This window comes from Rhinoraja longicauda, chromosome 19 (assembly GCF_053455715.1).
Source record: "Rhinoraja longicauda isolate Sanriku21f chromosome 19, sRhiLon1.1, whole genome shotgun sequence".
In the NCBI taxonomy this organism is placed as follows: Eukaryota; Metazoa; Chordata; class Chondrichthyes; order Rajiformes; family Arhynchobatidae; genus Rhinoraja; species Rhinoraja longicauda.
In genome coordinates this window covers 6,172,738-6,198,109 of record NC_135971.1, presented here as the reverse complement: position 1 = coordinate 6,198,109, position 25,372 = coordinate 6,172,738, and the positions used below count along the sequence as shown (strand labels likewise).

The 25,372-nt window shown below is 48.2% G+C and overlaps 1 protein-coding gene across 2 annotated transcripts in view; it reads right to left on the bottom strand.

Annotated features, from left to right (window-relative positions):
* LOC144603025 (nuclear factor 7, brain-like) overlaps window positions 1-25,372 on the bottom strand; it is a 424,775-nt gene that overhangs the window by 4,422 nt on the left and 394,981 nt on the right. For both annotated transcript variants that reach the window (XM_078416152.1, XM_078416154.1), the window contains exons 2-7: window positions 24,969-25,209; window positions 14,042-14,710; window positions 13,584-13,679; window positions 13,261-13,494; window positions 5,184-5,206; window positions 4,996-5,102 (exon numbers count right to left, since the gene is read on the bottom strand). In XM_078416152.1, the coding sequence (XP_078272278.1) occupies window positions 4,996-5,102; window positions 5,184-5,206; window positions 13,261-13,494; window positions 13,584-13,679; window positions 14,042-14,452 (871 nt within the window). In that variant the 5' untranslated portion in view covers window positions 14,453-14,710; window positions 24,969-25,209. The remainder of the gene's footprint in view (window positions 1-4,995; window positions 5,103-5,183; window positions 5,207-13,260; window positions 13,495-13,583; window positions 13,680-14,041; window positions 14,711-24,968; window positions 25,210-25,372) is intronic.

The window sequence follows — 25,372 nt, the reverse complement described above, 5'->3', positions numbered from 1 at the left end:
AGAGTATTATCTGAATGGTGGGTGATGTTTCGGGTCTAGACCCTTCTTCAGACTGATGGGTATCGACCCAAAACGTCACCCATTCCTTCTCTCCCGACGTGCTGAGTTACTCCAGCACTTTGTGAATAAATACCTTTATTTGTACCAGCATCTGCAGTTATTTTCTTATATTATCTGAATGGTGTCAAGTTAGGAACAGGGAACGTACAACGAGATCTGGGTGTCCTAGTGTATCAGTCACTGAAAGGAAGCATGCAGGTACAGCAGGCAGTGAAGAAAGCCAATGGAATGTTGGCCTTCATAACAAGAGGAGTTGAGTATAGGAGCAAAGAGGTCCTTCTGCAGTTGTACTGGGCCCTAGTGAGACCGCACCTGGAGTACTATGTGTAGTTTTGGTCTCCAAATTTGAGAAAGGATATTCTTGCTATTGAGGGCGTGCAGCGTAGGTTTACTGGAGCGACTAGGCTTGTATACACTGGAATTTAGAAGGATGAGAGGAGATCTTATCGAAACGTATAAGATTATTAAGGGGTTGGACCGTTAGAGGCAGGAAACATGTTCCCAATGTTGGGGGAGTCCAGAACAAGGGGCCACAGTTTAAAAATAAGGGGTAGGCCATTTAGAACTGAGATGAGGAAAAACTTTTTCAGTCGGAGAGTTGGGAATCTGTGGAATTCTCTGCCTCAGAAGGCAGTGGAGGCCAATTCTATGAATGCATTCAAGAGAGAGCTAGATAGGCTTTTAAGGATAGCGGAGTCAGGGGGTATGGGGAGAAGGAAGGAACGGGGTACTGATTGCGAATGATCAGCCATGATCACATTGAATGGCGGTGCTGGCTCGAAGGACCGAATGGCCTCCTCCTGCACCTATTGTCTATTGTTTGTACTGTGGTTGTGTTCAGGGAACTGACATCTCCAGCGGTATGAATACTGACTTCTCTAAATTCAAGTAACCCTTGCCCTCTCCCCCCCTCCCCCTCTTACCACCCCCCCCCCCCCAGGGGGTCGCTGGTGGTCGGACCCGGGGGCCGCGCGCAACCTGCCGGCAGTTCCTCCATACGCCACCGGAGGTCGCTGGTGGTCGGATCGGCCCGCACAGCCGCCCGTTTTCACGGAAGCCAGCAGAGGGGGCTGGTGCTACTTCCATCGGCGGTGGGGCCCTTCGGCCCGTCAATGCCGGCAGCCCTGTTCGTTCCCGGGAAACGCAGAGGCCGGCCGTCAGTGATTGCTTCGGCGGCCGGCCAGATTCATCGTGTGTTTGCGTGGGACCGCCGCTCCGGGGCTCGTTTCCTTGTGGACACCGGGGCGGAGGTGAGCGTTGTTCCCCCTTCGCGTGCTGACCTCCGCAGTGGCAACCGCGGTCCCTTCCTCACCGCAGCCAACGGGACTTCGATCCGATCATATGGGGTGCGCACGATCTCCCTCAACTTCGTGGCGAGCAGCTTCTCGTGGCCATTCGTGATCGCGGATGTGTCCCAGCCGCTGCTGGGTGCGGATTTCTTACGGGCACATTCCCTGCTCGTGGACGTTAAGCGGCAGCGTTTAGTGCACTCTGTCACTCTGCAGCCCGTTTTCCTCCGCTTGGGCGACCCGGCCGTGCGTCCTGATGGGCCCCTGTCATCCGTGGACGCCGCGTTCTCACGAATTCTGGCCGAATTCCCCGATATTCTGGACCCCCGGTTCCACTCCGCCGCCCCGAAGCATGGGGTGGTGCACCTAATTCCCACTACTGGCCCGCCCTTGTAAGCCCGGGCGCGGCGTCTTCCACCGGACAAGCTCCGTCTCGCTCGGGAGGAGTTCCGCCTTATGGAGTCACTGGGGATCGTGCGCCGCTCAGACAGCCCGTGGGCGTCCCCGCTCCATATGGTCCCCAAGGCAGACAGTGGTTGGCGTCCTTGCGGGGATTACCGCCGGCTTAACGATGCCACAATCGCCGACAGGTATCCGGTCCCTCACATTCAGGACTTTAATGCACACCTGGCTGGGGCCACGGTATTTTCCAAGGTCGACCTGGTGCGTGGCTATAACCAGATTCCAGTCCACCCCGACGACGTCCCCAAGACGGCAATCGTGACGCCATTTGGCCTTTTCGAATTCCTCCGCAAGCCTTTCAGCGGCTTATGGACTGTGTGTGCCGTGGCCTGGAATTCGTGTTCGTGTACCTTGACGACATTTTGGTGGCGAGCCGCTCGAGACAGGAGCATTTTGCCCATCTCCGCCAGCTATGCCAACGCCTTAGCGATCATGGGCTGGCCATCAACATCACCAAATGCCGTTTCAGGGTGTCATCCATCGATTTCCTGGGCCACCACGTGACCCCGCACGGGGCGCTGCCGCTCCCGAACAAGGTGGACGTGGTGCGCCAGTTTCCACGCCCGACCACTGTGCGGGGCCTCCAGGAGTTCGTGGGGATGGTGGCCTTTTACCACCGATTTGTGCCGTCTGCAGCCCGGATCATGCGCCCGCTGTTCCACCTCATGGCGGGCAAGCGCAGGGAGGTCGAATGGACCGACGATGCGGTGGCGGCGTTCCAACACGCCAAGGAAGCCTTGGCTGCGGCCACGATGGTCGTGCATCCACGGGCTGATGCACCAACCAGCCTGACGGTCGACGCTTCGGAAGTAGCGGTTGGGGCAGTGCTCGAACAGCACACGGATGGGGGTTGGAAGCCTCTCGCTTTTTTCAGTAGGCACCTCAGCGGCGCACAGTGGAACTACAGTGCTTTTGACCGCGAGCTCCTTGCCCTTTACCTTGCGGTCCGCCACTTCCGCTATTTTCTCGAGGGGCGGACTTTCACCACGTACACGGACCACAAGCCCCTCACCTTTGCGTTCACCAAGGTGTCCGACCCGTGGTCAGCTCGCCAGCAGCGGCAGCTGGCTTTCGTCTCGGAATACACTACCTCCATCTGTTTCATCGGGGGTAAAGACAACCGGGTGGCCGACACCTTGTCTCGACCTGCGGTCCACGGCGTCCGGCAAGTGGCCGATGGCATCGACTACTCAGCCCTGGCGGCGGCCCAGTTGTCCGATAATGAGATGTCCACCTACCGTACCGCCGTTTCGGGCCTGAGGTTGGAGGACGTTCCCTGTGGCACTGGGGGCGCGACGCTGCTTTGCGATGTGTCCACCGGGCAGCCACGCCCAATCGTGCCTGTTGCCTGGCGGCGCCGGGTGTTTGAGGTGCTCCACGGGCTGTCCCACCCTTCCATTCGGGCGACGACGACCCTCGTGGCTTCCCGTTTCGTTTGGCACGGGTTACGTAAGCAGGTTGGGCATTGGGCGCGCACCTGCATCCCGTGCCAAACTGCAAAAGTACAGCGGCATGTGCGTGCGCCGCTCCAGGAGTTCCCCGTCCCTCGCCACCGTTTTGACCACATCCATGTGGACATCGTGGGGCCGCTGCCGCCTCCTCAGGGTTTCACCTACCTCCTGACAATAGTGGACCGTTTCACGCGGTGGCCGGAGGCAGTTCCACTGCCGGACACGTGTGCCTCTACTTGTGCCCATGCCTTGGCGGCAAATTGGATTGCCAGGTTTGGGGTTCAGCTCGACATTACGTCCGACAGGAGGCCGCAATTCACCTTCGTGCTGTGGTCATCCATGGCTGAACTGCTGGGGGTTAACCTGCACCGCACCACAGCGTACCATCCGCAGGCGAACGGCCTGGTGGAGCGTTTCCACCGCCAGCTCAAGGCCGCTCTGAAGGCCCGGCTCGTTGGCCCGGACTGGGTTGACGCGTTGCCGTGGGTTTTACTGGGTGTCCGCACCGCCCCCAAGGAGGACTTGGCCACCTCCTCGGCGGAATTGGTGTACGGGGCTCCGCTGACGGTGCCCGGGGAGTTCGTTCCCTCCGCCCAGGGTCAGGCAGAACAGCCCTCGGCCGCCCTGCAATGCCTTCGGGAGACGGTGGGCTCGCTGGCGCCAGTGCCGACGTCTCGCCACGGTTCGGTGCGGTCACATGTCCCTTCCGCCCTGCAGGACTGCCCTTTTGTTTTCCTGCGTCGGGATGCCCACCGTACACCCCTTCAGCGGCCTTATGAAGGACCGTTCAAAATGCTTGAGCGGGGCTCTGCCACCTTCGTGTTGGACATGGGGGGGTCGTCCTGAGATGGTCTCTCTTTCGCGGCTGAAGCCGGCGCACGTGGACGTTAGCCAACCGGTTCTACTGGCGCAGTCTCGCCCTCGGGGTCGTCCCGCGTCCCGGCCCTTACCCCTGGAGTTCCCGCGGCTGCCTTCCCCTGGCGGGGTGATTCCGGTTCCTGCGCCCGCCGTGGCGCGCACGCGGGCTGGCCGATTCGTCCGTCCCCCTGTCCGTTTCGTGCCTTCGGTTCTTGGGGGGGGGGGTCCTGTGGCGGCGCCCGGGGGCTAGGCCACTCCCTTGGTCATTCCACTCGGCACTCAGTGGACGGGAGGGATTAGGTCACTTCCTGGGTCAGTTCCCTTGGGTCAGGTGGTCTGGGACTATAAAAGGTTTTGGGTGTGTCGACTCACGAGTTCTTGAGTGCGGTGTTTGTGTGCCTTGCGAAATAAAGTATAGCTACTACTCACCTGGCGTCTGGCCTGATTTCCGCGGTGACCGCACCCACTACAACCTCATATTTATCCACATTATACTGCATCTGCCATTCATCTGCCCTCTCACCCAACTAATCCATGTCACCCTGCAGCCCCGTAGCATCCTCCTCGCAGCTCACACTGCCATCTCGCTTTGTGTCATCCGCAAACTTGAAGATGTTACATTTAATTCCTTCATGTAAATCGTTGATATATATTGTAAATAACAGGGCTCCCAGCACCGAGCCTTGCGGCACCCCACTAGTCACTGCCTGCCATTCTCAAAAGGACCCGTGAAGTGAGGGGGACCCCCGTTGGACAAAGGAAGTAATTCATGCCTGGAACCAGAGGCAGTTGAAGAGCCCAGTCCAGTATTAAATATACACTGTACAGGTAATTAACACTTTAATAACTCTAACGGTTTAAAAAAATGTTTTTACCTCTCTTATTACAATAAGGCACTTCGCTGAACAAAAATGGGCGATCGAACTTTCCAACGTCCAGGGCACCGTCTGCTACTGACAGCGTGTTGATATCATCACTTATCCTGCATGAATTAAACACCCGGTTATAAGACCCGCATCAACAATTTCTGGCTTACTTTCCAAAACAGTGCAGAGAGTCTCACCTCCTCTTCTGACGAGTTTCCTCCTGAAATATAAAACATCAGAAAGATCAATTAATTTACACTGAGCGTCCACATCTTGACAGCAGGAATTTCAGCCAAATTGTCACAATTTTCCGACACGTCCCAGCACTTAATGATGGCTCTGCGCCCCATCGGTGCAGTATTATGTATTCATTACATGTAAAGTGTATATTTAATACTGGTCTGATGGGGCGATTCAACCTCCTCTGGTTCCAGTCGTGAATTACTCTTCACTGTTACCCTCTTGCGTTTAATGTCTGTGTTACATGCCTTGGAATTTTCTTCTATCCTATTCGCCAAAGATCATGCATTGCCACTTCAAGTGCCCCCTGATTCGTCTTGCACCCTGTGGGTCAGCAAGAGGGGACCCATAGTGTCTACCAACCTTTGTCTCCACAGACATCATGTTGCCAGCTTGTGACTAGATGTTCATATCAGACTAAGAGAAGGCCAGGCTTGGACAACCTGGAAAATATGACTGGGTCAGTGTGATAAGTACAACTTCTCTTCCCGATAAAGATTCAGCTCGCCCTGCGATTGAATGGGGTGTGCTAATGTGAGTGAGGCAGTAATATGGCCCCAGAACAAATAAATAATTTATTTGGAGACACAAGGTGCTGCACAGAGTGGAATCATAATCAGGCCAGCCAGCATCTGAGGAGGGAAATGTACACATGATGCATGTGGTCAGGAGTCTCTTTCAATCTTCTGGAATAGATGGGAGAGACAATAGACAATAGACAATAGATGCAGGAGTAGGCCATTCGGACCTTCGAGCCAGCACCACCATTCAATGTGATCATGGCTGATCATTCTCAATCAGTACCCCGTTCCTGCCTTCTCCCCATACCTCCGGACTCCGCTATCCCTAAGAGCTCTATCTAGCTCTCTCTTGAAAGCATTCAGAGAACTGGCCTCCACCGCCTTCTGAGGCAGAGAATTCGGTAGATTTACAACTCTGACTGAAAAGGTTTTCCCTCATCTCTGTCCTAAATGGCCTCCCCCATATTCTTAAACAGTGGCCCCTGGTTCTGGACTCCCCCAACATTGGGAACATGTTTCCTGCCTCTAACGTGTCCAACCCCTTAATAATCTTATATGTTTCAATAAGATCCCCTCTCATCCTTCTAAATTCCAGTTTATACAAGCCTAGTCGCTCCAGTCTTTCAACATACGACAGTCCCGCCATTCCGGGAATTAACCTAGTAAACCTACGCTGCACGCCCTCAATAGCAAGAATATCCTTCCTCAAATTTGGAGACCAAAACTGCACACAGTACTCCAGGTGAGGTCTCAGTAGGGCCCTGTACAACTGCAGAAGGACCTCTTTGCTCCTATACTCAACTCCTCTTGTTAAGAAGGCCAACAATCCATTGGTTTTCTTCGCTGTCTGCTGTACCTGCATGCTTCCTTTCACTGACTGATGCACTGGGATACCCAGATCTCGTTGTACGTCCCCTTTTCCTAACTTGAAACCATACAGATAATACGCTGCCTTCCTATTCTTGCACCAAAATGGATAACCTCACACTTATCCACATTAAACTGCATCTGCCATGCATCCGCCCACTCACACAACCTTTCCAAGTCACCCTGCAACCTCATAGCATCTTCCTCACAGTTGACACTACCACCGAGCTTTGTATCATCTGCAAATTTACCTAATGGTACTTTTAATATAACCATATAACCATATAACAACTACAGCACGGAAACAGGCCCGTTCGGCCCTACCAGTCCACGCCGACCACTTTCTCCGACCTAGTCTCATCTACCTGCTCTCAGACCATAACCCTCCAATCCCCTCTCATCCATATACCTATCCAATTTACTCTTAAATAATAAAATCGAGCCTGCCTCCACCACTTCCACCGGAAGCCCATTCCATACATCCACCACCCTCTGACTAAAGAAATTACCCCTCATGTTACCCCTAAACATTTGTCCCTCTATTCTAAAGTTATGTCCCCTTGTTGGAATTTTCCCCACTCTCAAGGGGAAAAGCCTACCCACATCAACTCTGTCCGTCCCTCGTAAAATTTAAAAAACCTCTATCAAGTCCCCCCTCAACCTTCTACGCTCCAAAGAATAAAGACCCAACCTGTTCAACCTCTCTCTGTAGCTTAAGTGCTGAAACCCAGGCAACATTCTAGTAAATCTCCTCTGTACCCTCTCCATTTTGTCGACATCCTTCCTATAATTTGGCGACCAGAACTGCACACCATACTCCAGATTCGGCCTCACCAATGCCCTGTACAATTTTAACATTACATCCCAACTTCTATATTCGATGCTCTGATTTATAAAGGCAAGCATACCAAACGCCTTCTTCACCACCCTATCCACATGAGATTCCACCTTCAGGGAACAATGCACAGTTATTCCCAGATCCCTCTGTTCCACTGCATTCCTCAATTCCCTACCATTTACCCTGTACGTCCTATTTTGATTTGTCCTACCAAAATGCAGCACCTCACACTTATCAGCATTAAACTCCATCTGCCATCTTTCAGCCCACCCTTCCAAAAGGCCCAAGTCTCTCTGTAGACTTTGAAACTCTACTTCATTATTAACTACACCACCTATCTTAGTATCATCTGCATATTTACTAATCCAATTTGCCACACCATCATCCAGATCATTAATGTAAATGACGAACAACAGTGGACCCAACACAGATCCTTGGGGTACTCCACTAGACACTGGCCTCCAACCTGACATACAGTTGTCAACCATTACCCTCTGGTATCTCCCATTCAGCCATTGTTGAATCCATCTTGCAACCTCACTATTAATACCCAACGATTTAACCTTTTTAATCAACCTACCATGTGGAACCTTGTCGAATGCCTTACTAAAGTCCATATAGACAACATCCACAGCCTTGCCCTTATCAATTTCCCTGGTAACCTCTTCAAAAAATTCAAGAAGATTAGTCAAACATGACTTTCCAGGCACAAATCCATGTTGACTGTTTCTAATCAGGCCTTGTTTATCCATGTGATTATATATATTGTCCCTAAGTATCTTTTCCATTAATTTTCCCACCACAGACGTCAAACTAACAGGTCTATAATTGCTAGGTTTACTTTTAGAACCTTTTTTAAACAAAGGCACAACATGCGCAATGCGCCAATCTTCCGGCACCATCCCTGTTTCTAATGACTTTTGAAATATTTCTGTCATAGCCCCTGCTATTTCTGCACTAACTTCCCTCAATGTCCTAGGGAATATCCTATCAGGACCTGGAGACTTATCCACTTTTATATTCTTCAAAAGTGTCCGTACCTCCTCTTCTTTAATCCTCATAATTTCCATCACTACTCTACTTGTTTCGCTTACCTCACATAATTCAATATCCTTCTCCTCGGTGAATACCGAAGAAAAGAAATTGTTTAATATCTCCCCCATTTCTTCCGGCTCAGCACATAGCTGTCCACTCTGACTCTCTAATAGACCAATTTTATCCCTCGCTATCCTTTTGCTATTGACATATCTGTAGAACCCCTTGGGGTTTACTTTTACATTACTTGCCAAAGCAGCCTCATATCTTTTTTTCGCTTTTCTAATTTCCTTCTTAAGATTCCTTTTACATTCTTTATATTCCTCAAGAACCTCATTTACTCCCTGCCGCTTATATTTATTGTATATCTCCCTCTTTTTCCGAACCAAGTGTCCAATTTCCCTGAAAAACCACGGTTCTTTGAAATTATTACTCTTTCCTTTCCACCGAACAGGGACATAAAGACTCTGTACTCTCAAAATTTCACCTTTAAATATCCTCCATTTCTCTATTATATCCTTTTCATAAAGCAAAATGTCCCATTTCACTCCTTTTAAATCCTTTCTCATCTCCTCAAAATTAGCCTTTCTCCAATCCAAAATCTCAACCCTAAGACCAGATTTGACCTTCTCCATAATTATATTGAAACTAATGGCATTGTGATCACTAGACCCAAAGTGCTCCTCAACACATACCTCCGTCACCTGACCCGTCTCATTTCCCAACAGGAGGTCCAACACTGCCCCTTCTCTGGTAGGTACCTCTACGTATTGCTGCAAAAAACTATCCTGCACACATTTTACAAACTCCAAACCATCCAGCCCTATAATACACCCCTATAAGTGTTGCTAAACCTTTCTCATTTCTGAGTTCCACCCAAACAGCCTCCCTAATCGAGCCTTCTAGTCTGTCCTGCCAAAGCACTGCTGTGATATCCTCCCTGACAAGCAATGCAACACCCCCACCTCTTGCCCCTCCGATTCTATCACATCTGAAACAATGAAATCCTGGAATATTTAATTGCCAATCGCAACCCTCCTGCAACCATGTTTCACTGATCGCCACAACATCATACTTCCAGATGTCAATCCAGGCTCTAAGCTCATCCACCTTTCTTACAATGCACCTAGCATTAAAATATACACATTTAAGGGACCCATCAATTCTTATTCTCAGTTTATTTCTTTTCCCTTCTTTCTCTCCTACATATTGGGTCTGAGTGTTTCCCTTTTCTGCCTCCTGCCTCACACACTGCCTATTAGCTATCTGTGTTTGAGTCCCTCCCCCCAACCGTACCAGTTTAAAGTCTCCGCAATTACCTTAGCAAATCTCCCCGCCAGGATATTGGTTCCCCTCAGGTTCAGATGCAACCCGTCCTTTTTGTACAGGTCATACTTCCCCCAGAAGAGGTCCCAATGATCCAGAAACTTGAATCCCTGCTCCCTGCACCAGTCCCTCAGCCACGTATTTATCCTCCACCTCACTCCATTCCTATTGTCACTATCGCATGGCACAGGCAGTAAGCCTGAGATTATTGCTTTGGAAGTCCTTTTTTTTAACTCTCTTCCTAGCCCCCTAAATTCTCCTTTCAGGACCTCTTCCCTTATCCTACCTATATTGTTGGTACCTATATGTACCACGACCTCTGGCTCCTCTCCCTCCCCTTTCAGGATATCCTGGACAGGCTCAGACACATCTCGGACACCGGCACCAGGGAGGCAAACCACCATCCGGGTCTCCCGACTGCGTCCACAGAATCGCCTATCTGACCCCCTCACTATAGAGTCCCCTATTACTATCGCTCTCTTCTTCCTTTCCCTACCCTTCTGAGTAACAGGGCTGGACTCCGTGCCAGAGGCCCGGGCGCCGTCGCTGCCCCCAGGTAGGCTGTACTCCCCAACAGTACCTAAACAGGAGTATTTATTACCAAGGGGTACATCCACTGGGGTACTCTCTAGTCCCTGCCTCTGCTCCTTTCCCCCCCTAACCGTGACCCACTTGTCTACCTCCCGTGGTCTTGGAGTGACCACCTCTTTATAACTCCTCTCTATAACCTCCTCAGTCTCCCTGACCAGACGGAGGTCATCAATCTGCCGCTCCAGGTTCCTAATACGGTCCCTTTGGAGCCCCATCTCGTCGCACCTGGCGCAGATGTGGATGTCTGGAAGACTATCAGACTCCCAGATTCCCCACATCCGACACCCAGAACAATAAACTGCCCTGGCACTCATACTCTCCAAACAAAGCCCCGTGCTCGGTTTCTAAACCTACCGCCCGGGCGCTGCTCCAACCGCTCCAACCACCCACCCAAAAGAACTGAGTGATCTCCTGCAAGAGGCGAAAAACCGGATAAAAAACCCAGGCCAATTTGGGAAAAAAAATCTGGGAAATTCCTCTCCGACCCCTAGCTAGGCGATCAAAACTTGTCCGGGAGATCACACAGGTCTTACTCCTTACTATCCCCACACAATACTTCCCAAGCAACACAGCTTGGTGGTGGTGCTGATTGCTGCTACTGCTGCTGATTGCTGCTACTGCTGCTGATTGCTGCTACTGCTAAGAGAGAGTCCTTTCATCCAAGTCATTAATGTATATTGTAAATAGCTGCGGTCCCAGCACCGAGTCTTACGGTACCCCACTAGTTACTGCCTGCCATTCTGAAAGGGACCCATTTATCCCCACTCTTTGCTTTCTGTCTGTCAACCAATTTTCTATCCATGTCAGTACCCTATCTCCAATACCATGTGCTCTAATTTTACCCACTAATCTCCTATGTGGAACCTTGTCAAAGGCTTTCTGAAAGTCAAGGTACACCACATCCACCGGCTCTCCCCTGTCAAATTTCCTAGTTACATCCTCAAAGAATTCCAGAAGATTGGTCAAGCATGATTTACCCTTCGTAAATCCATGCTGACTCGGAACAATCCTGTTACTACTATCCAAATGCTCCGCAATTTCGTCTTTTATAATTGACTCCAGCATCTTTCCCACCACTGATGTCAGACTAGTTGGTCTATAATTTCCCGTATTCTCTCTCCATCCTTTCTTAAAAAGTGGGACAACATTAGCTACCCACCAATCCACAGGAACTGATCCTGAATCTATAGAACATTGGAAAATGATCACCAATGCGTCCAAAATTTCTAGCGCCACCTCCTTACGTACTCTGGGATGCAGAACATTAGGCCATGGGGATTTATCAGCCTTCAGTCCCATCAGTCTACCAAACACCATTTCCTGCCTAATGTGGATTTCCTTCAGTTCCTCCGTCACCCTAGGATCTCTGGCCACTAGAACATCTGGGAGATTGCTTGTATCTTCCTTAGTGAAGACAGATCCAACGTACCGGATCAACTAGTCTGCCATTTCCTTGTTCCCCATAATAAATCCCCCGCTTCTGTCTTCAAAGGACCCACATTTGCCTTGACTATTTTTTTCATCTTTACATACCTAAAAAAGCTTTTACTATCCTCCTTATATTATTGGCTAGTTTACCCTCGTACCTCATCGTTTCTCCCCGTATTGCCTTCTTAGTCATCTTCTGTTGCTCTTTGAAAGGGTCCCAATCCTCTGGCTTCCCACTCTTCTTTGCTTTGTTGTACTTCTTCTCTTTTATTTTTATGCTGTCCTTAACTTCCCTTGTCAGCCACGGGTGCCTCTTACTCCCCTTGGGATCTTTCCTCCTCTTTGGGATAAATTGATCCTGCAACTTCTGCATTATTCCCAGGAATACCTGCCATTGCTGTTCCACCGTCTTCCCTGCTAGGGCCTCCTTCCAGTCAATTCTGGCCAGCTCCTGCCTCATGCCTCTGTAACCCCTTTGCTATACTGTAATACTGACACTTCCGATTTTCCCTTCTCCCTCTCAATTTGTAGAGTAAAACTTATCATATTGTGGTCACTGCCTCCTAATGGCTCTTTTACCTCGAGTCCCCTTATGAGATCAGGTTCATTACACACCACTAAATCAAAAATTGCCTTCTCCCTAGTAGGCTCCAGTACAAGCTGTTCTACGAATCCATCTCGGAGACACTCCACAAACTCTCTTCCCTGGGATCCATTACCAACCTGATTTTCCCAGTCTACCTGCATGTTGAAATCTCCCTTAACCACCGTAATATTACATTTGCGACATGCCAATTTTAGACCTGATTCAACTTGCACCTTATGTCGAGGCTACTGTTTGGAGGCCTGTAGATAACTCCCAGGGTATTTTTACCCTTACAATTCCTCATTTCTATCCATACGGATTCTATATCTCCTGATTCTATGTCACCCCTTGTAAGGGAGAGAGCTGGTAAAGAGATGGGAGGGGGAGGAACAGGGACAATAAATGGCAAGGGATAGGTGAATTTGTGTGAGGAGGGACATATGACAGACTGATGTGCTCAGGAAGATAAATGGCGAGTGCAATGGAAGTGATGGTGTGGAAATCAACAGGAGAGGATGTGCTGGGTTCCCAGTAGGAAGGGATGGCTGATCAGCGGTTGGAGAAGGGGAAGGAACATGGTGACAGGGACTGGGGATGAAAAGAAATGCCTGTGGGGAACAGTTGAAAGAACTGGGAGATCTGAAGGGGATAAGGTTTACCTGTAACAGGAGAATACAATGTACATGTCGTTGGGTTGTCGTCTGCTCAAAATATGAGGTGTGCGTCTTCCCTACCGACTGGTTTGTTTCAATCAGCCCTGAATTATTGGTAAATTTTGCATTTATCGCAAACTGTTACCCACTGTTTTGTCATTGAATCAAATTGAATTTGTAACCTCCTACCTTGAGAAATATCAAACTGTCCGTTTGATTCATCCGTTCCTGTAGCTTTAAGAGTTTCTTTTGAATAGAGTTTATCTCCTCTTGAATCGCTCGTAGATTATTCTCCATTGGATTTAGAACGCTCTCCTCGTCTTCCCGAAGATCCTCGAGAAAGAGCCGCTCTTTCTCATTGAGAATCTGGCGCAGTTCAGCAAATACCGATGTGATGTAGGTCAACAGGTTCTGTGACTGTTCCTGTCAAATGAAAGGTGAAGGTCAATATTATCGAGCTTGGAATCTAAGACAATAGCACAAGGTCAGAGAAGGGAAACTGGAAACCTTACCCGGACTCCAGAAATCTTCTCTTTCTGTTGCTGTTCCATTTCCTCCACCGCTGATTTATTTTTTGTGAGAATCTTCAAGGAAGTTTTAATCAGCTCCTGGGATTGAGATTCAGAATCAGTGAGTGAAAGAATTAGACCAGACGGAACCAATGAACTGCAGACACGAAACTGCACATGAAAGTTTACAAAAAGACACAAACTGCTGGAGAACTCATCGGGTCGTGGAGCGTATCAGCAGAGAGCCGCGGGCTGTCTCACCTGGAAGGACTGCTGGAGTCCCTGCATGGACGTGAGGGGGAAGGTACAGGGACAGGTGTTTCATCTCCAGCGGTGGCTGGGGCAAGTACCTGGGGAAGGGCTGGTTTGGGAGGGAGGCTGGGTGAACCGAACAGTCGCCGAGGGAGCGCGGTCCGCAAAACTGAAAATTCATCAGCTGATCACATTCTGTTTTCTTTTACCTTGTAGCTTTCAACAGCTTCTTTAATCGGCATGAAGCGATGCTCTCTGTGTTCCCGCGCGTCTCGGCAGATCAGGCAGACCAGTTTCTTGTCGGTTTCACAAAACAGCTTCAGTTCTTCCTGATGTTCCTCGCAGTGAAGTTTACTTTCCTTCCCTTCTGTGTTCAGACTCAGTGCTCGAGCTTTCTCAGTCATACTCGCCAAGGCCCGATTGACCCTGAGGTTGCAGTCTGCAATCTCCTCTCTACATTCCGGGCAGGAGTTTCTCTCCTCCCTGTCCCAACTCTGTGTGATACAGGAGCGGCAGAAGTTGTGCCCGCACTCCAGTATAACCGGATCACTGAAGAAATCCAGGCAAATGGGACAAGTCGCGTCTTCAGATAAACTCTGGATCTGGTGTTTCGAAGCCATTTTTAATTCCGAGAACTTCCTGGTTCAAAACGCCTCCGCCTTCAGGGAGCTGCGAACCCGCACAGAACCGCCGGTGTCAACGACACGCCCTGCAGTGCGCGGCGAATTGATTCTGTGCTGAATAATGTTGTTTTGCTGGGAGTGTTCAGCGTGAAGGGCCTCTGGCAATCTGCCACTGATTACACACCAGCAAGAGGCTGGTAACACGTTAAACGAGTCTGAACGTGTCAATAACCGGGCGGGCGAGCGCCGGGCTGTCTAAGGAAGGGCAGAAACGAAATGGGGGATGTATTAAGTCAGCACTACGTAGAGCGTGAAACGGTGATTAAACATCAACTTAGAGCGACTGCTGGTAAAATAAAGTCTGTAATAAAATCGGAGACCTGGAGAGAATGTTGTGTTGTGGGGTGACAGACGCGCGACAATCGCTGAGATTTGGTTGCATAAAAAGTAGGAAAGACAATACTCTGTTACTGCGTGCAACACATTCAACTTCTCGGTGAAAGTCGTCTTGATTTCCACTGGCCTTCCTATGCAGAAGGTCCCTGACATTAACCCTGCGCGGCCCAGCTCTGATGTAAGATCCAGCTGTTCCTTATTCTGGACGGGTTCCACAATGGAAACGGTTTCCGCCTGCCCGCCCCGTTAACCCCTCCAGCCCCGGAGAGCAGCACAGTGAGCCAGACCCCCCCCCCCCCCCCCCCACTCACAGCCCAGCCTGACGTTGATCACCAGGGGCACAAGAGCAACCACAGAAGCTGCTTTACAGAAAATTGACACAAAGCGATGGGGTAACTTCACGGGCCAAGCAGCATCTCTGGGGAATTTGGGTAGACGAGGTTTCAGGTCAAGACCCTCTACAGAATGATTGTAGAAGGAGGTGTTGTGTTTGATAGATCACCGGATTCTGACAAGAGTTTTATGTACCAAGGTATTTTATTACACTACCAAATAATGCACACAGAGCCATGTATCCGCGTACACACTGGCGTACCCCGAGTACACAGCAAGGTGCGCCGCCGTGTAGTGTGACCTGTTGTTGATCTCCTGGCACCGTTTCCGAGACGGTCCGAGGCCGGGGTTCTCTGCTGCTCTGGGAGGGTGCCCGACACGGTCCTTTATGGTTCCTCGTCTATTCAGACCGTGCCATACCCCCTCCGGTGAGGCAATCGTCAGCCCGTTAGGCGCACCGTTTCTGCACTACTCGCGGCAGGTGGTCCGCCCAGCTATTGCAGTGTTTTACTCAGCAAACCCAGGCATAACCTGAATTGTCCCTAGTGTGTAGGATAGAACTAGTGTATCGCTGATCGGTGGGGACACGGTCGACTGATGGGCCTGTTTCCGCTCTCAAACTGTAAACTATACACTAAACATAAAGGGTCACAAAGTGTTGGAGTAACTCAGCGGGACAGGGTTGGCCTGGGTTTTTTATCCGGTTTTTCGCCTCTCCCAGGAGATCACTCAGTTCTTTTGGGTGGGCGGTTGGAGCGGTTGGAGTAGCGTCCGGGCGGTAGTTTTTGGAAACCGAGCACGGCGCTTTGTTCTTACAGAGGCCCAGGAGCGGTTGGAGCAGACCACTCTGCAACGTTCCCAGTTAAGGGGGAGTATGAGTGCCAGGGCAGTTTATTGTTCTGGGTGTCGGATGTGGGGAATCTGGGAGTCTGATAGTCTTCCAGACATCCACATCTGCGCCAGGTGCGACGAGATGGGGCTCCTAAGGGACCATATTAGGAACCTGGAGCGGCAGATTGATGACCTCCGTCTGGTCAGGGAGAGTGAGGAGGTTATAGAGAGGAGTTATAGAGAGGTGGTCACTCCAAGACCACGGGAGGTAGACAAGTGGGTCACGGTTAGGGGGGGGCAAGGAGCAGAGGCAGGGACTAGAGAGTACCCCAGTGGATGTACCCCTTGGCAATAAATACTCCTGTTTAGGTACTGTTGGGGAGTACAGCCTACCTGGGGGCAGAGACGGCGACCGGGCCTCTGGCACGCAGTCCGGCCCTGTTGCTCAGAAGGGTAGGGAAAGGAAGAAGAGAGCGATAGTGATAGGGGACTCTATAGTGAGGGGGTCAGATAGACAATTCTGTGGATGCAGTCGGGAGACCCGGATGGTAGTTTACCTCCCTGGTGCCGGTGTCCGGGATGTATCTGAACGTGTCCAAGATATCCTGAAAAGGGAGGGAGAGGAGCCAGAGGTCGTGGTACATATAGGTACCAACAATATAGGTAGGATAAGGGAAGAGGTCCTGAAAGGAGAATTTAGGGGGCTAGGAAGAGAGTTAAAAAAAAGGACTTCCAAAGCAATAATCTCAGGCTTACTGCCTGTGCCACGCGATAGTGAGAATAGGAATGGAGTGAGGTGGAGGATAAATACGTGGCTGAGGAACTGGTGCAGGGAGCAGGGTTTCAAGTTTCTGGATCATTGGGACCTCTTCTGGGGGAAGTATGACCTGTACAAAAAGGACGGGTTGCATCTGAACCTGAGGGGAACCAATATCCTGGCGGGGAGATTTGCTCAGGTAATTGCGGAGACTTTAAACTAGTACGGTTGGGGGGAGGGACTCAAACACAGATAGCTAACAGGCAGTGTGTGAGGCAGGAGGCAGAAAAGGGAAACACTCAGACCCAATATGTAGGAGAGAAAGAAGGGAAAAGAAATAAACTGAGAATAAGAAATGATAGGTCCCTTAAATGTGTATATTTTAATGCTAGGAGCATTGTAAGAAAGGTGGATGAGCTTAGAGCCTGGATTGACATCTGGAAGTATGATGTTGTGGCGATCAGTGAAACATGGTTGCAGGAGGGTTGCGATTGGCAATGAAATATTGCAGGATTTCATTGTTTCAATTGTGATAGAATCGGAGGGGCAAGAGGTGCTTGTCAGGGAGGATATCACAGCAGTGCTTTGGCAGGATAGACTAGAAGGCTTGATTAGGGAGGCTGTTTGTGTGGAACTCAGAAATGAGAAAGGCTTAGCAACACTTATAGGGGTGTATTATAGACCGCCAAATAGGGAACGAGAATTGAAAGAGCAAATATGTAAGGAGATTGCAGATATTAGTAGTAAGCACAGAGTAGTGATTGTGGGTGATTTCAATTTTACGTACATAGACTGGGAATCACATTCTGTTAAAGGGCTGGATGGTTTGGAGTTTGTAAAATGTGTGCAGGATAGTTTTTTGCAGCAATACGTAGAGGTACCTACCAGAGAAGGGGCAGTGTTGGACCTCCTGTTGGGAAATGAGACGGGTCAGGTGACGGAGGTATGTGTTGAGGAGCACTTTGGGTCTAGTGATCACAATGCCATTAGTTTCAATATAATTATGGAGAAGGTCAAATCTGGTCTTAGGGTTGAGATTTTGGATTGGAGAAAGGCTAATTTTGAGGAGATGAGAAAGGATTTAAAAGGAGTGAAATGGGACATTTTGTTTTATGAAAAGGATATAATAGAGAAATGGAGGATATTTAAAGGTGAAATTTTGAGAGTACAGAGTCTTTATGTCCCTGTTCGGTGGAAAGGAAAGAATAATAATTTGAAAGAGCCGTGGTTTTCCAGGGAAATTAGACACGGTTCGGAAAAAGAAGGAGATATACAATAAATATAAGCGGCAGGGAGTAAATGAGGTTCTTGAGGAATATAAAGAATGTAAAAGGAATCTTAAGAAGGAAATTAGAAAAGCGAAAAAAGAGATATGAGGTTGCTTTGGCAAGTAATGTAAAAGTAAACCCAAAGGGGTTCTACAGATATGTCAATAGCAAAAGGATAGCGAGGGATAAAATTGGCCCATTAGATAGTCAGAGTGGACAGCTATGTGCTGAGCCGGAAGAAATGGGGGAGATATTAAACAATTTCTTTTCTTCGGTATTCACCGAGGAGAAGGATATTAAATTATGTGAGGTAAGCGAAACAAGTAGAGTAGTGATGGAAATTATGAGGATCAAAGAAGAGGTGGTACGGACACTTTTGAAAAATATAAAAGTGGATAAGTCTCCAGGTCCTGATAGGATATTCCCTAGGACATTGAGGGAAGTTAGTGCAGAAATAGCAGGGGCTATGACGGAAATATTTCAAACGTCATTAGAAACGGGGATGGTGCCGGAAGATTGGCGCATTGCGCATGTTGTGCCTTTGTTTAAAAAAGGTTCTAAAAGTAAACCTAGCAATTATAGACCTATTAGTTTGACGTCTGTGGTGGGAAAATTAATGGAAAAGATACTTAGGGACAACATATATAATCACATGGATAAACAAGGCCTGATTAGAAACAGTCAACATGGATTTGTGCCTGAAAGGTCATGTTTGACTAATCTTCTTAGAAACATAGAGGTGGGGGTGTTGCATTGCTTGTCAGGGAGGATATCACAGCAGTGCTTTGACAGGACAGACTAGAAGGCTCGATTAGGGAGGCTGTTTGGGTGGAACTCAGAAATGAGAAAGGTTTAGCAACACTTATAGGGGTGTATTATAGACCGCCAAATAGGGAACGAGAATTGGAAGAGCAAATATGTAAGGAGATAGCAGATATTAGTAGTAAGCACAGAGTAGTGATTGTGGGTGATTTCAATTTTCCGTATATAGACTGGGAATCACATTCTGTTAAAGGGCTGGATGGTTTGGAGTTTGTAAAATGTGTGCAGGATAGTTTTTTGCAGCAATACGTAGAGGTGCCTACCAGAGAAGGGGCAGTGTTTGACCTCCTGTTAGGAAATGAGATGGGTCAGGTGACGGAGGTATGTGTTGAGGAGCACTTTGGGTCTAGTGATCACAATGCCATTAGTTTCAATATCATTATGGAGAAGGTCAAATCTGGACCAAGGGTTGAGATTTTGGATTGGAGAAAGGCTAATTTTGAGGAGATGAGAAAGGATTTAAAAGAAGTGAAATGGAAATTTTTGTTTTATGAAAAGGATATAATAGAGAAATGGAGGATATTTAAAGGTGAAATTTTGAGAGTACAGAGTCTTTATGTCCCTGTTCGGTGGAAAGGAAAGAATAATAATTTGAAAGAGCCGTGGTTTTCCAGGGAAATTGGACACGGTTCGGAAAAAGAGGGATATATGCAATAAATATAAGCGGCAGGGAGTAAATGAGGTTTTTGAGGAATATAAAGAATGTAAAAGGAATCTTAAGAGGGAAATTAGAAAAGCGAAAAAAAGATATGAGGTTGCTTTGGCAAGTAATGTAAAAGTAAACCCAAAGGGGTTCTACAGATATGTCAATAGCAAAAGGATAGCGAGGGATAAAATTGGCCCATTAGATAGTCAGAGTGGACAGCTATGTGCTGAGCCGGAAGAAATAGGGGAGATATTAAACAATTTCTTTTCTTCGGTATTTACCGAGGAGAAGGATATTGAATTATGTGAGGTAAGCGAAACAAGTAGAGTAATGATGGAAATTAGGAGGATTAAAGAAGAGGAGGTACGGACACTTTTGAAAAATATAAAGTGGATAAGTCTCCAGGTCCTGATAGGATATTCCCTAGGACATTGAGGGAAGTTAGTGCAGAAATAGCAGGGGCTATGACGGAAATATTTCAAACGTCATTAGAAACGGGGATGGTGCCGGAAGATTGGCGCATTGCGCATGTTGTGCCTTTGTTTAAAAAAGGTTCTAAAAGTAAACCTAGCAATTATAGACCTATTAGTTTGACGTCTGTGGTGGGAAAATTAATGGAAAAGATACTTAGGGACAATATATATAATTATTTGGATAAACAAGGCCTGATTAGAAACAGTCAACATGGATTTGTGCCTGGAAGGTCATGTTTGACTAATCTTCTTGAATTTTTTGAAGAGGTTACCAGGGAAATTGATAAGGGCAAGGCTGTGGATGTTGTCTATATGGACTTCAGTAAGGCATTTGACAAGGTTCCACATGGAAGGTTGATTAAGAAGGTTAAATCGTTGGGTATTAATAGTGAGGTTGCAAGATGGATTCAACAATGGCTGAATGGGAGATACCAGAGGGTAATGGTTGACAATTGTATGTCAGGTTGGAGGCCAGTGTCTAGTGGAGTACCCCAAGGATCTGTGTTGGGTCCACTGTTGTTTGTCATTTACATTAATGATCTGGATGATGGTGTGGCAAATTGGATTAGTAAATATGCAGATGATACTAAGATAGGTGGTGTAGTTGATAGTGAGGTAGAGTTTCAAAGTCTACAGAGAGACTTGGGCCTTTTGGAAGGGTGGGCTGAAAGATGGCAGATGGAGTTTAATGCTGATAAGTGTGAGGTGCTGCATTTTGGCAGGACAAATCAAAATAGGACGTACAGGGTAAATGGTAGGGAATTGAGGAATGCAGTGGAACAGAGGGATCTGGGAATAACTGTGCATTGTTCCCTGAAGGTGGAATCTCATGTGGATAGGGTGGTGAAGAAGGCGTTTGGTATGCTTGCCTTTATCAATCAGAGCATCGAGTATAGAAGTTGGGATGTAATGTTAAACTTGTACAGGGCATTGGTGAGGCCGAATCTGGAGTATGGTGTGCAGTTCTGGTCGCCAAATTATAGGAAGGATGTCGACAAAATGGAGAGGGTACAGAGGAGATTTACTAGAATGTTGCCTGGGTTTCAGCACTTAGGCTACAGAGAGAGGTTGAACAGGTTGGGTCTTTATTCTTTGGAGTGTAGAAGGTTGAGGGGGGACTTGATAGAGGTTTTTTAAATTTTGAGAGGGACGGACAGAGTTGACGTGGGTAGGCATTTCCCTTTGATAGTGGGGAAGATTCCAACAAGGGGACATAGCTTCAGAATTGAGGGACAAAAGTTTAGGGGTAACATGAGGGGGAACTTCTTTACTCAGAGGGTGGTGGCTGTATGGAATGGGCTTCCGGTGGAGGTGGTGGAGGCTGGCTCGATTTTATTATTTAAGAGTAAATTGGATAGGTATATGGATAGGAGGGGATTAGAGGGTTATGGTCTGAGTGCAGGTAGATGAGACTAGGTCAGGGAGAATGGTCGGCGTGGACTGGTAGGGCCGGACAGGCCTGTTTCCATGCTGTGGTTGTTATATGGTTATATGGTAAAATCGAGCCTGCCTCCACCACTTCCACCGGAAGCCCACTCCATACAGCCACCACCCTCTGAGTAAAGAAATTACCCCTCATGTTACCCCTAAACTTTTGTCCCTCAATTCTAAAGTTATGTCCCCTTGAAGTAGATTTTCAAAGTCTACAGAGAGACTTGGGCCTTTTGGAAGGGTGGGCTGAAAGATGGCAGATGGAGTTTAATGCTGTTAAGTGTGAGGTGCTGCATTTTGGTAGGACAAGTCAAAATAGGACGTACAGGGTAAATGGTAGGGAATTGAGGAATGCAGTGGAACAGAGGGATCTGGGAATAACTGTGGAATCTCATGTGGATAGGGTGGTGAAGGCGGCGTTTGGTATGCTTGCCTTTATAAATCAGAGCATCGAATATAGAAGTTGGGATGTAATGTTAAAATTGTACAGGGCATTGGTGAGGCCGAATCTGGAGTATGGTGTGCAGTTCTGGTCGCCAAATTATAGGAAGGATGTCGACAAAATGGAGAGGGTACAGAGGAGATTTACTAGAATGTTGCTTGGGTTTCAGCACTTAAGCTACAGAGAGGTTGAACAGGTTGGGTCTTTATTCTTTGGAGCGTAGAAGGTTGAGGGTGTACTTGATAGAGGTTTTTTAAATTTTAAGAGGGACGGACGGAGTAGACGTGGGTAGGCTTTTCCCTTTGAGAGTGGGGAAGATTCCAACAAGGGAACATAACTTCAGAATTAAGGGACAAAAGTTTAGGGGTAACATGAGGGGTAACTTCTTTACTCAGAGGGTGGTGGCTGTATGGAATGAGCTTCCGGTGGAAGTGGTGGAGGCAGGTTCGATTTTATTATTTAAGAGTAAATTGTATAGGTATATGGATGGGAGGGGATTGGAGGGTTATGGTCTGAGAGCAGGTAGATGAGACTAGGTCAGAGAAAGTGGTCGGCGTGGACTGGTAGGGCCGAACGGGCCTGTTTCCGTGCTGTAATTGTTATATGGTTATATGGTTCTCCCCATAACCCCTGACACCCGCACTGACCAACAATTTATCTATCTCTGCCTTAAAAATATCCAATAGACAATAGGTGCAGGAGGAGGCCATTCAGCCCTTCGAGCCAGCACCGCCATTCAATGTGATCATGGCTGATCATTCTCAATCAGTACCCCGTTCCTGCCTTCTCCCCATTCCCCCTGACTCCACTATCCTTAAGAGCTCTATCTACCTCTCTCTTGAATGCATTCAGAGAATTGGCCTCCACTGCCTTCTGAGGCAGAGAATTCCACAGATTCACAACTCTCTGAATGAAAAAGTTGTTCCTCATCTCAGTTCTAAATGGGCTACCCCTTATTCTTAAACTGTGGCCCCTTGTTCTGGACTCCCCCAACATTAGGAACATGTTTCCTGCCTCTAACCTGTCCAACCCCTTAATAATCTTATACGTTTCGATAAGATCTCCTCTAATCCTTCTAAATTCCAGTGTATACAAGCCTAGGCGCTCCAGTCTTTCAACATATGATAGTCCCGCCATTCCGGGAATTAACCGAGTAAACCTACGCTGCACGCCCTCAATAGCTAGAATATCCTTCCTCAAATTTGAAGACCAATTTGGAGACTAGGTCCACTGACTTGTGGCCTCCACAGCTGTCTGTGGCAAAGAATCCCACAGATTCTTTGCATCCCACACATCAGTTATTAAAGGTGTGATAGCATCACATTTGGAAAGTGGTGAAATCATCGGACAAAGTCAGCATGGATTTACAAAAGGCAAATCATGTCTGACGAATCTTACAGAATTTTTCGAGGATGTAACTAGTAGAGTGGATAAGGGAGAACCAGTCGATGTGTTTTATCTGGACTTTCAGAAGGCCTTCGACAAGTTCCCACATAGGAGATTGGTGTACAAACTTAAAGCACACGGTATTGAGGGTTCAGTGTTGAGGTGGATAGAGAATTGGTTGCGGACAGGAAGCAAAGAGTAGGAATAAACGGGTCCTTTTCGGAATGGCAGGCAGTGACTAGTGGGGTACCGCAAGGCTCAGTGCTGGGACCCCAGTTATTTACAGTGTATATTAATGATTTGGATGAGGGAATTGAATGCAACATCTCTAAGTTTGCGGATGACACGAAGCTGGGTGGCAGTGTTAGCTGCGAGGAGGATGCTAGGAGGCTGCAGAGTGACTTGGATAGATTAGGCGAGTGGGTAAATGCATGGCAGATGCAATATAATGTGGATAAATGTGAGGTTATCCACTTTGTCGGCAAGAACATGAAAGCAGAGTATAACCTGAATGGTGACCGATTAGGAAAAGGGGAGATGCAACGTGACCTGGGTGTCGTGGTGCACCAGTCATTGAAAGCAAGTGTGCAGGTGCAGCAAGCAGTGAAGAAAGTGAATGGTATGTTGGCATTCATAGCAAGAGGATTTGAGTTTAGGAGCAGGGAGGTTCTACTGCAGTTGTACAGGGCATGGGTGAGACCGCACCTGGAGTATTGTGTGCAGTTTTGGTCTCCTAATCTGAATAAAGACGTTCTTGCCTTAGAGGGAGTACAGAGAAGATTCACCAGATTGATCCCTGGGATGGCGGGACTTTCATATGAAGAAAGACTGGATAGACTAGGCTTGTACTCGCTGGAATTTAGAAGACTGAGGGGGGATCTTATAGAAACATATAAAATTCTTAAGGGGTTGGAGAGGCTAGATGCAGGAAGATTGTTCCCGATGTTGGGGGAGTCCAGAACCAGGGGTCACAGCTTAAGGATAAGGGGGAAGTCTTTTAGGACCGAAATGAGAAAACATTTCTTCACACAGAGAGTGGTGAGTCTGTGGAATTCTCTGCCACAGAAGGTAGTTGAGGCCAGTTCATTGGCTATATTTAAGAGGGAGTTAGATGTGGCCCTAGTGGCTAAAGGGATCAGGGGGTATGGAGAGAAGGCAGGTACAGGTTACTGAGCTGGATGATCAGCCATGATCATATTGAATGGCGGTGCAGGCTCGAAGGGCCGAATGGCCTACTCCTGCACCTATTTTCTATGTTTCTATTCACCACCCTCTGACTGAATAAATTCCTCCTCATCTCCTTCCTGACGGAACGTCCTTTAATTCTGAGGCTGTGCCCTCTGGTCCTAGACTCTCCCACTGGTGGAAACATCGTCTCCACATCCACCCTATCCGGGTCTTTCAGTATTCGGTAGGTTTCAATGAGGTCCCCCCTCATTCTTCTAAACTCCACCGAGTACAGCGAAAATTGTTGACAATATTCCAAATGGGGCCTGACCAGTGCCTTATAGAGCCTCAGCATAACACCCCTGTTTTTGTACACAAGCCCTCTTGAAATAAATGCTAGCATTGAGTTTGCTTTCTTTACTACCGACACTATTCCCTCCAAACCTCTCAAGACCGACAGGCTTGTAGGTTAATTGGCTTCTGTAAAATTAGAGTTTGTCCCTTGTGTGTGTGTGTGTGTAGGGCAGCGTTAGTGCGGCCTGATCGCTGGTCGCTGCGTACCTGGTGGGCCGAAGGGCCTGTTTCTGCGCCGTATCACTAATCTAAATGACATTTTCACTGATGAATGTAGACACAAAATGCTGGGCTAACTCAGCGGGTCAGGCAGCATCTGTGGAGAACATGGATAGGTGACGTTTCACAGAGTGCTGGAGTAACTCAGCGGGTCGGGCAGCATCTGTGGAGAACATGGATAGGTGACGTTTCACAGGGTGCTGGAGTAACTCAGCGGGTCGGGCAGCATCTGTGGAGAACATGGATAGGTGACGTTTAACAGAGTGCTGGAGTAACTCAGCGGGTCGGGCAGCATCTGTGGAGAGAAGGAATGGGTGACATTTCGGGTTCTTCAGAGAAGGATCTCGACCCGAAAAGTCATCCATTCCTTCTCTCCACAGATGCGGCCCGAC